Below are 11,206 nucleotides of genomic sequence, written 5' to 3' on the forward strand. Positions count from 1 at the left end.
ATCATCTGTATTTATACACATATTCCCATATCCCCAACCTCCCTCGACTCCACCCACCCTCCCCATCCCAGTCCTCTAAGGCATCATCCATCCTCGAGTTGAAATCCGTTTGTTATAAAGCAACTTCCCACTGGCTATCTATTTTACAGTTGGTAGTATATACATGTCTATGCTACTCTCTCACTTCGTCTCAGCTTCCCTTTCACCCCCGCCCCCCAAAACCTCAAGTTCTCCAGTCCATTCTCTGCATCTGCATCCTTGTTCTTGTCTTGTCACTGAGTTCATCAGTACCATTTTTAGATTCCGTATATATGAGTTAGCATACATTATTTGTCTTTCTTAGGCAGGCAGATTCTTAACCACTGCGCCATCAGGGAAGGCCCTGTCTGGGGATTCTTAATGCAGTCTGCATGCTACTTGAGCTCATTGCCCAGTCAGAACACGGGTCCCCAGGGTCCAGTATCCCTTGGAATATCACACAGCTCCTACCCTCCAGGGTCCTATCACTTTTAGGGCCATAAAACCATCCCTCCCTGTCTCTGAGGAAGATCCTTCAAATCTCCCACTGCCCTGAACTGTCCCCTCCTTCCTCCAAATCTCTGTCACTCACCTCCAGAATTGCCCACCCTCACCTAGAGATCACCCCAGATCAACCCTGTTTAGAGCTAAAACTCAGGGGAAAAAGACATCCCGGAGTCTCAGGCCTTTCTTCCCCGAGGTGAAGATGAGGTCAAAGAAACCAACTTTACTTCATTCCTTCTCCTAACAACTCACAGTCTTACACTTGCATTTATAGAACACCAGCTATGTGCCAACCACAATACTAAACTCGCTCCTGCATGAGATCATGTAGTCCTCCATGGCCCCATGCAGTGAGGGCTTTCCTTCTCCGTTGTGCAGAAGAGGATCTTGCCCAGATTCTTCCAGGCTAATCAGTGTAGGATCCATGACTCCAGCTCAGGATGTCTGATTCCAGCCCAGGTTTTAGTCCCCTTGCCTTCAAAGACTAAGTCCTTGCTTTAACCCTAGCCCCACCTTTGACTCCCCCCTCCAAGCTTCCTTCATGTGGCCAAATGAATGAGCGGTTGAAATTGACTCAGTGACTAGTCAACTCTTCCCTCGCTTAGGGTGGGGAGCCCTCCCCACCTCTGGAATCTCCACTGCTCAGGTGAGGTCCTCCCCTTCCTCCTCTTTTTCCAGGCCCCCAAAGAAAGGAAAAGACACTCCCTACCACAGGAGGCTCCTACACCCCTGGCACTTCATCTACTCACTCGCTGATTCCCATAGGAACTCCAAGTAGCAGAGTTCACCATGCTTACTGGATAAATGGGGAAATTGAGACTCTCCAAGTTCACAGAGCTGATTCAGAACAGAGCCACGGTTAGAAACGAATCACTCTGTTCCCAAAGCCTCCAAAAATGCCCTCATTAAGGATGAGAGTCACCATGCACCAGAGGAAACCTACACAGTGTCACTCACACAGCTGTGCCCTGAGCCTACTCTGTGCCAGGCACTGGGCTAGAGGCCTGACATGCACATCCTCCTAACAAGCTCCCAGGATGGGTACTGTCATTGTGCCCGCCTTACAGATGTGGAAACTGAGGCTTGGAGGTGCTCATCCACTTGCTCAGTGTCAACTCAGAGCAGGCAGGATTCAGACCCAGCTCTGGAGGCAAGAGCAGGTAAAATGGAGGGAGACAAAGCCCTCAGTAAAACATGAGTTCTCACTGGGTTCAGGGACTCCCCTGAGGAGCGTTAGGGGACCAGTAAATCTCACAAATTGTATGTAAATGTGTGTCTGTTTACTGGGGGTGGCAAGACATCTATAGGTTTCAATATATACTCAGTGGAATCCCTAAAGACCAAAATATTAAGAATCCCTAACTTAGCACAGTGACTGGCACACAGAAAGCACTCCGTAATATCTGTTGAATGAATGAACAAGTGAATAAATGGATGCGTGAGTGAATGAATGAGTATTCCTCCATGCCCCAGAAGACACACAAATGACCTGAGAATCCCATCTATCTTCTGCCATGGTGAAAGCAGTCCTGGGACCTGAGCCCGACCTGCCCCCAGGTCCTTTCTCCCAGACCCAGAGGCCACAGCCAGGTGCTATGAGAGCTACAAAGAGATGCTTCCCCCGCTTTCTCCCTACCTCCACGCCTGACAAGGACCAAGCAGAGGCAGGAGTGGTGCAACTCAGGTAATGAAGCTTTATTGATTGCTGGGAGGGGCAAGGGTGAAACAGGCCTCAGGCGGGAAGTGCTTGGGGGCGGGGGGAACAGGAGAGGGGATCCCTCAGTGACATCTATGTCCACGTGGGGCGCTTTCTAGGCCTGAGCAGTGCAGAGCAGCCTTAGTTCTTGGTGCGGACGACCTGCTCGTGGGAGGACACCACCTTGCCATCGTGCACGTCCACGACTTTGGTGCGAATCTGGCGACTGGAGGTCACTGGGGAAGAGGGGAAAGTGGCCGGTGTCAGAGGTGGACAGGCAGTAGAGAAATCAGGAGTGTGGAGGCCAAGGAGCCGAGGGCACTTAAACGAACTGTCTCCCTGCTGCCCTCTCCCCTCATTACCACTTCACCCACGCTTCGTGCCCCAGCACTGATACCATCAGCACATTTCTTTCCGACTAGAACTCCCTAAGGTCAGGGGCAGAGTCTGTGTCCTCAGATGGGAGCGTCCTACTAACGCAGCCCAAAATGATTCCATTCCAGATCTGCCCAGATGGTCTGGTCTTGGTGGGAAGACCCATGTGGGGCTCTATCCGTGGTGCTGACCACCAGAACTATGGGACCTGCCACAAACAGGGGGCCACCCCCTCCTCGCCAGGAGGAGGGCTTAGAAAACGACTTCTTCTACCCACAGAGGTGCATAAGGGATACTGGGCGAGAAAACCCTAGCTCAACCCCTCCAGAAGCCCCCATCGAAGACCCTAGACCTGCTGGGACACAGGGGGTGGTCCTGAGTCCACGCTTGATGAGGAGGAAGGTCTTACCATCTCTGGATGACTGAGAGCCAGAGGAGAACTGCGTGGTGAGGCTGTGAAGACAGAAAGGGGCACGATCATGAGACACGTGGGGGGCAGTGAGTGGACAGTGGGGGCAGGACTTGGGGGCTCCCCAAGCACTCACTGGGCATCCTCGCCCTCCAGCAGGCGGCGGTAGGTGGCGATCTCCTGCTCCAGCCGGGTCTTCACGTCCAGCAGGATCTTGTATTCCTGGTTCTGCTGCTCCATCTCGCAGCGCAGCTGGGCCAGCTGCTCCTCCACGCTGCTGATCATTTCCTGGATCTGGGCCAGCTGCATGCAGTAGCGGCCTTTGGTCTCCTCCAGGCTGTTCTCCAGAGATGCTTTCTGTGAGGGACGGAAGGAAGATCAGGAATCAGTGAGGGTGGTCATCCTCTCCCTCCAGGGCCCTGGGCACCCCCCAGGCCTGGCAGCACCCCTACCATGCTGAGCTGGGACTGCAACTCGATCTCCAGGTTCTGCAGGGTGCGCCGGAGCTCGGAGATCTCGCTCCTGCCGCTCTGCACCAGCTCGCTGTTGGTGGCCACCTCGCGGTTCAGTTCCTCTGTCTGCACAAAAGAAAACATCACTCGCACAGGAAGTTCCAGGAGGCCGTCGTCCTGAGTGCCTTCCATTCCGAATGCCCCCCACCTTGCTGAAGAACCAGTCCTCGGCGTCCTTGCGGTTCTTCTCTGCGATCTTCTCGTACTGGTCTCGCATCTCGTTCAGGATGCGGCTCAGGTCCACACCGGGGGCAGCGTCCATCTCCACGTTGACATCTCCGCCCACCTGGCCTCGCAGGGCGTTCATTTCCTGCACAAGGGAAGCACAGTCCGCAGTCAGGGGCCTCACTATGGCAGCGGGTTAGGGTTCCCTAGTCCGAGGTGTTCATGTCTGAATGTGGCTCTCCACCATCTCAATTCCCTCTCTTCCCTCCCAGCTAACCCTCCAAGCTGGCTTTTCCATTTAGCCCTCACCTCCTCGTGGTTCTTCCGGAGGTAGGCCAGCTCCTCCTTCAGGCTCTCGATCTGCATCTCCAGGTCGGCTCTGGCCAGGGTCAGCTCGTCCAGCACCCTGCGCAGGCCGTTGATGTCGGCCTCCACACTCAAGCGCAGGTTCAGCTCTGTCTCGTACCTGGAATGACCCAGGAAGAAAGGAATGAGACACCCTCCCCGGTCACATTGAAGGCTCTGTCTCTTCCCCCACCCAGCTGCTGCCCATAGTTGGCATCCTGTGGGTGGTTTAGAGAGCCAGTCTTGAAAATGGCACAGATGGACACAGGGCCCATTATTCCTCAGATCTGAAATTCTGGGGAGGGGGGACAGTGCCGGGAATAAGACAGTTCATGGTGCTATAGAATTCACGGAGGGGCGATGCTTCTGGCCAACCAATAGCACACAAGGCATCCAAATATGACCACCTCCTGCATTTCGGGGGTAGGTGGGGAAGTGGGAGTGCCTCTCCCTAAAGCAGCGGCTCCTTAATCAGACTGTGAATCAGAATCACCCAGGTAGCCTATTAAAAATAACTGAATCTGAACTCCAAGGGTGGGGCCCAAGGGTTTTCTATTTTTACAAGCACCCCAAGGGGTTTTCACACAGCCATCGTGGCACTCGCCAGCTCTGTTGAGGGAACGCTTCTCCAAAGGTGCCCCACCCAGGGGAGACTGGATGCTCTGAACCACCACTGCAAACTCACTTGGTGCGGAAGTCATCAGCAGCCAGACGGGCATTGTCAATCTGCAGCACAACGTTAGCATTGTCCACAGTGGCTGCGAGGATCTGCAGGTGGAAAGGGCACAGGTCATTGGTCAAATGGACAGCACCAGCCAGACCTGACTGCAGCCTGCATCAGGCTTTTGCTGTCATGCTTCTGCCTGAGTCCCTGCTACTCTCCACAAGCCTTTGCCACAGCAGCCTGAAGGATAACTCCCAGGGGTCCAGCTTTGACCCTGGACGTCACTGACTCGTGATCAGCAGAATAGGGAGAAAGAGCCCTGGCCTTAGAATAAAAAGCCCTTGAGTTCTGGTCCTGCATCTACCACTGACTTGTTGCAAAAAATGGCAAAGCCTGAGAAGGGTCTCGGGGCCTTAAGTTCCCTACCCACAGAGGAGGGCAGTGACCAGGCTCTCCAGACCCACTTCCTGATCTGAATTCTCCCCTCTCTGCACAAGCCAGCCCTGCCAGTCCTCTGTAGGCACACACACTCCTTTTCAAGTCCTCAGAGCACAAGACCTCAAGTGGGGATTTTCCAAAAGTTGAGATCCAGGGGACTCAAAAAGAAGAAGAAAAAGGAGGAAAACAAAACAATTGAACGCTAGATTGGCTGGAGTTCCCTCCCTCATCATCTAACTACCCTACTCTACTCAAATCATCAGAGCCCGACACCAAGAGAAGCAGGATCCGCAGACTCCTGGGGTTACATGGGAGCAAGGAACAGGGGGCTGCAGTTAGATGACACAGGCACCCCAGGCCCCCTCCTGTGCAGGGCACGTAAGGTGGGCCACCACGGATTGTCTCTGTGGGCTTTCCATGCCCTCCTGGCTGTGGGGAGGGGCCGCCCATGCCAGGGCTCATGGGTGGCAGACGCCACAGCCCAGACTAATGAGCTAATGAGTGGTTTGGACGTCTAGCCGGGTCCCATTACAGTCTCGCTCCTCCCCTGTGCTGGAGAACAGGTCGCCACCTTCTGTACTGGCAGGTGGGCCACCAGGGCTCTAGCCTTGGCTCTACCATTCATTTGCTCTGTGACCTTGGGCAGATGGCCCAAAGCTTCAACTTCTTCGTCTGTAAATGTAAGGGTAAGAATCCCCGGTTTCTCGTGGTCTGAGGATCTGGAGCCCAGAGAGGCATGAACAGGATGGGGGAAGGAAACCAAAGGAGACCATCTTCCCATAGACCAGCTCTGCTGGGGGCGTCCAGAGCCAGAAGGAGGGATCCGGGGCTGGAGGCTCTCCCGCCTATAAATCCAAAGCGACCAGCAGCCCGAGGCATCTACAGCTCCCGAGTGAGGTGGCTGGAATGGCACCTCCTGCCACCTGGTCCACACACCTTGTTCCTCAGGTCCTCGATGGTCTTGAAGTAAGGGCTGTAGTCCCTGATCTCAGTGGGACGCTGCCTCTGGTACCAGTCGCGGATCTTCACCTCCAGCTCCGCGTTGGCCTCCTCCAAGGCGCGCACCTTGTCCAGGTAGGAGGCCAGGCGGTCGTTGAGGTTCTGCATGGTCACCTTCTCACTGCCCACCAGGAGCCCATCACCACCACCAAAGCCACCGCCTAAGCCACCACCAAAGCCACCACCCAAGCCACCACCCAAACCACCACCAAAGCCACCACCCAAGCCACCGCCATATCCGCCACCAAAGCCACCACCCAGGGCCCCGCCAAAGCTGCTGCCGCTGCTGAAGCCGCCGCCATAGCCGCCCCCTAGCCCGCACACACCCCCGGAGGAGTAGCGGGAGGAGGAGACAGACAGGCCCCCGTAGGCGCTGGGGGCCCGGCAGGAGCCTCCGGCCAGGACGGAGGACACACGGCTGGAGCCGCCACCGATGATACCACCGGAGCCCTTGATGGAGCTGGAGGAGGTGAACTGGCGGCTACAGGAGGTCATGGTGCCCGGGAGGAGCGAGTGAGCAAGTGAGTGCGTCGGAAGAGAGGAGAGAAAGGCGCTTAGGTGAGCTGGAAAGGATGCGAGGCTTTATACTCCTGCGTAGGGGCGGGCTTGGCATTTTCCATTCCCCTTGGCTTTCATCACCCAGGGGCCAGTGCCAACTCCCAGGCAGATCCCTCCTCTCCTCTGCCTCATCATGTCGGTCGTATTTTACTGGAAACTCATTGTTCAGGGTGTTTGGGGGTTCTTGTCCTGCCAGGTGTGATTCACAGGTGGAGGTGCAGGCCTGCAGGCTACACTTTCCCTTCAGGCCCTGGGAGTGCAGCTCTCAGAGCACACACGCTGGGCTCAGCCAGGTGGTGGGAGGAGGGTCTCTGCACCATAAACCGAGGGAGTTGTTCGTTCCCCATTAACTAGGTGGGTCTCTGACATCCACCTAGAGGAAGCCCACCACCCTGCGGGGCACCCGGCTGCGGGAACTCCAGCACAGCAAGGTCCCATCAGGCTGAGGTGTCCCCTCAGCATTACCATGTATAAAAAGAGACAAGGTTTGGGGGCTCTCCCAGGTCAGACCTGCTGGGCTGTGCCAAGGGGCCTGTCGCATCCCTGAAACACGCCCAGCCAGGAGTCGGGGGGCTCGGGCTTCTAACCCAACGCCCCCACCCTGCAAAGGGAAACCCAGGCAGCTCTCCCCAGCCCTGGGCACAGACCCTAAGATCCTCCACCCGCTTGTGGGTGGGTCCATGGCATTGGCTGCTCAGTCTGGCCAAGGGCAGGTGGTGTCACAGGAGACATCAGGGAAGAGCATGCAGTCAGACTGAGTCCTGGCTTTGCTCTTTACTCCTGTTGACCCAGGCCCTGACACTCCTTGGAGTCTCAGTTTTCCTCATCTGTAAAGTGGGAGCAAGTACCACCCACTCTGCCTGCTGCAGAGTCGGCACTCAGAATCCAATGTGGCAATGGATGGGAAAGGGTTTTGTAAGCCGAGCGCGGGTAGCATTGTTGTAGCCCAGTCTGGGCCCCAGAGCGGGTGAAGCAACACCACTGGAACAGGAGCTGACCCAAGGGATGTTTGATTTTTTTTTTCCAGGGGTGGGGGACGTGGCGTGCAGGCACCTGAAAGTGAATTCAAGTGTCCCAGACCACTGAGGCCCCAAGGGTCAGGGGACATTTCCAGGGGTCCATCAGGTTCTGCCTCAGAGGTTTGTGTGTCAGCACATCGGCCATCCCAGGTCTCCCAGACAACCTCCAAAGGCACCCCCTCCAGCCTCACTCCTCAGCCCCACAAACGCCGGCAGGCATGTTGGGAGGAATGTGGTCGTGTCTGGGGCTGCCTGACACATCCCATCTCCCCAGACAGGCCCCAACAGCCCCCGCTGGAGGCTCCAACACGCCTCCTAGGATCACTGCTCCCAGAGGGAAGCGGGGCCTCCTTCTACCCCCACCCCAGCTGCCACCAAAGCAGAAGTCAGGGAGCCGCCCTCCCACCCCCTGCCACCGGGGCTTAGGAGACAATGCTGAGACAGATACTTGAGGCTGCGGGCTCCCCAGAACTGCCACGCTGAGGACGCTCAAGGATGTGAGTAAGTGAGGGCCCCGCCCCGCCCCAACCACCCCTGACAGACACTCCTAATCTCCTTCCAGAGGATGGGCCCCGCCCCGGCCCAGCCCTACAATTTCCTCAGCAAGAGGCAGCAGGAATTTTGGCCAAAGGAGGAGATGCCTTTGTTAGAAGACATTGCTGTCTGCTGTGGGGTGGAGGGGTGGGAGTGCTCTCCAGAGAAAAATGCAGCCTCCAGAGGGACCCAGGGGGCACGCGTGGGTGCAGAGCCCAACACCCGCTTCCTCCGTGCCGCCTGCCATCCTGTCTCTCTCCACCGCAGGGAATCATGGATAGAATCCCTGGTGCACGGGACACGGGATAAGCTCTTCTTCCCTCCCACCTGATTCAGTGGAACCCAAAAGAGGCTCCCTCCTTGCCTTTCTACGGGGAAAGCAAAAGACAAAGAGGGTAGGGAACCCATGCCACATACATTCACAAACACAATCTAGGAAGAGACCTTTGCCAGCCACCTCCCTACCTCCATGGGCCCTGGAATCCCAGCATGGGAAACGAGTCTGATCTTCTCCCCGACCCAGGACTAGACCCTGGCGCAGATCCTAAGGCCCCTTCCCCTGCAGACAGGGGTCTAGGTGCAAAGAGTCCAGCCTGGTGTGCCTGACATGTTGAAGAGAGGCAGCTTTCCGGGGCAGCAAGGGTTAATGTGATGGGGGTTGTCTGCTGGGGCTGGTGTGCCCCCCACCTCTGGACTCCCGGGCAGGCTTGGTGTGGCATGTCGCCATTGCCTGACCGTCCTCCAGCGCCCCAGGGAAGAGGAGGTGGGGGTAAAGGAGGAGCCCGGGGCGGTGCCTCTTGTGGTTGGTGAGTCTCCCGGGCACCAGCCTGTGGTGGGGGGACTGATGCCAATTCAAACTGGTGAAGGGCCAGGCAGCCCCCCCACAGAGCCCACATTGTGTCCTGAGGACCGGGCTGGGCACAGGGGATGGGATCCTAAGAATGGAGGGGACCTAGGGACAGCCCAGTCTGAGGAGGGATGCGTGGCCCCTGCCCTCAGAGCCCTGTCTAATGGAAGAGACGGCCTCTGCCCTTTGGAAGCCCCCATCGTGAAAGGAAAGAGAGGATACACATCAGAATTACTGAAGATATGAACAGAGAGAAGAAAAGTGCAGGGCAAGGAGACTCCGGGCTAGGGTCGCACTGGGAACCTGAAAGTGTCTGAATTCCTGTGGCATCTGGATCGTGAGCAGAGTCAGCTTGTCCCGCAGAGGGCTCCAGGGACAGGGCAGGATTCTAGGGGTCTTGTTTTTGTTTTCAAGGGGAGGGGGTGTAAGGGAGGAGGAGGATGGACAGAACACTGACTGGAACGTTAATTGGAGCATTTCAGATGCGAAGAGTAGAGTAATTCCATACTCTTATTTCTTCAGTTGCTCCATCAGTCTGACTTAAGTATTGAATTCTCAACGTTGAAACTGGCCAGAGTGTTTGGCAGAATTTGACCAAATTCAGGTGTGAGGGTTTGATCCAGTGTAAGTGCCTTTTAGTTAGGGCACGCAATTCAACCACTTTACCATGGGATTTCTGAAGACCTGTGTACTTAGAAGAAATGCCTGCACTGCGGTTTGCTCCTGGAGAAGACAAATTGTACAAAAGCCTTCAGTTAGAAAGATTAGTACTGCCTCTCCAAGGAGCACTGTCATGCCCACCTGGGTGATAGATAAATATGGGAGTAACGAAGTGCTTCGATTTACCCAGAACATGATGATACCCATGATACACTATCCAAATGAAGTCATTATTAAAGTTCATGCTGCGAGTATCAATCCTATAGATGTTAATATGAGAAGTGGCTATGGAGCTACAGCTTTAAGTATGAAAGGCGACCCTTTACATATTAAAATCAAAGGAGAAGAATTCCCCCGACTCTGGGTGGGGATGTGTCTGGTGTGGTGATGGAGTGTGGACTTGATGTGAGGTACTTCAAGCCTGGAGATGAGGTGTGGGCTGCAGTTCCTCCCTGGAAACAAGGCATTCTCTCAGAGTTTGTTGTAGTTGGTGGGAATGAGGTCTCTCACAAGCCCAAATCACTCACTCACGATCAAGCTGCCTCTCTGCCTTATGTGGCCCTCACAGCCTGGTCTGCCATAAAAAAGGTTCGGGGCCTGAATGACAGGAATTGCACAGGAAAACATGTTTTAATCTTGGGAGCTTCAGGTGGAGTTGGTACTTTTGCTATATAGGTAATGAAAGCATGGGATGCTCATGTGATGGCAGTTTGTTCTCAGGATGCCAGTGAACTTGTAAAGAAGCTTGGGGCAGATGATGTAATTGATTACAAATCCGGAAATATGGAAGAGCAGTTGGAATCTTTAAAGCCGTTTGATTTTATCCTCGACAATGTCGGTGGATTCACCGAAACATGGGCTCTAAATTTTCTCAAGAAGCGGTCAGGAGCTAGGTATGTGACTTTGGTGACTCCTTTCCTCCTGAACATGGACCAGCTGGGCACAGCAGACGGCATGCTGCAGACGCGTCACCGTGGGCTCTAAGACGTTGAAGCATTTCTGGCAAGGAGTCCATTATCACTGGGCCTTTTTCATGGCCAGTGGTCCATATCTAGATGACACTGCAGAACTGGTGGATGCAGGAAAGATTCAGCCAATTATTGAAAAAAGCTTTCCATTTTCTAAAGTTCCAGAAGCCTTCCTCAAGGTAGAAAGAGGACACGCACGAGGAAAGACAGTCGTTAATGTTGTTTAAATAAACACTCAGTTTGGTGAAAAAAAAAAGAAAAGTGCAGTTCATGTGTATTCGTTTTCTGGGGCTGCAATAATAAATTATCACAAACCTGGTGCTTAAAACAACTGAAAGTCTGCTCTCATAGTTCTGGAGGCCAGAAGTCTAAAATTAAGGTGCCACACTCCTTGTGGAGGTGCTGGGGGAGAATCCTTCCTTGCCTCTTCCAGCTTCCAGCGGCTTCTTGCATGCCTTGGTTTGTGGCAACAAAATTCCAATCTCTGCCTCTGTC

The 11,206-nt window shown here is 54.8% G+C and overlaps 1 protein-coding gene and 1 pseudogene across 1 annotated transcript; one reads left to right on the top strand and one right to left on the bottom strand.

Annotated features, from left to right (window-relative positions):
* Positions 1–2,193: 2,193 nt before the first annotated feature.
* LOC130840070 (keratin, type I cytoskeletal 14) lies at positions 2,194–6,788 on the bottom strand. Its single transcript, XM_057715142.1, has 8 exons — positions 6,063–6,788; positions 4,710–4,792; positions 3,989–4,145; positions 3,663–3,824; positions 3,455–3,580; positions 3,139–3,359; positions 3,003–3,046; positions 2,194–2,454 (listed from the first exon to the last, which is right to left on the bottom strand). Exons 1-8 carry the CDS (start codon positions 6,618–6,620, stop codon positions 2,360–2,362), a joined length of 1,446 nt encoding a protein of 481 aa, XP_057571125.1. The 5' UTR covers positions 6,621–6,788; the 3' UTR covers positions 2,194–2,359.
* A 1,199-nt stretch (positions 6,789–7,987) lies between these two features.
* LOC130840076 (reticulon-4-interacting protein 1, mitochondrial-like) lies at positions 7,988–10,938 on the top strand (annotated as a pseudogene).
* Positions 10,939–11,206: the final 268 nt, after the last annotated feature.

Source organism: Hippopotamus amphibius, chromosome 17, assembly GCF_030028045.1.
Source record: "Hippopotamus amphibius kiboko isolate mHipAmp2 chromosome 17, mHipAmp2.hap2, whole genome shotgun sequence".
NCBI lineage: Eukaryota > Metazoa > Chordata > Mammalia > Artiodactyla > Hippopotamidae > Hippopotamus > Hippopotamus amphibius.

Bases quoted from the DNA above. Each gene is read 5' to 3' on its own strand.
- LOC130840070 (XM_057715142.1), bottom strand. From the start codon at position 6,620: ATGACCTCCTGTAGCCGCCAGTTCACCTCCTCCAGCTCCATCAAGGGC. The intron at 4,793-6,062 runs GTGTGTGGACCA...TTCCACCTGCAG, and splicing joins TCGAGGACCTGAGGAACAAG to ATCCTCGCAGCCACTGTGGA. The intron at 3,047-3,138 runs GTGAGTGCTTGG...CTGTCTTCACAG, and splicing joins CTGGAGGGCGAGGATGCCCA to CCTCACCACGCAGTTCTCCT.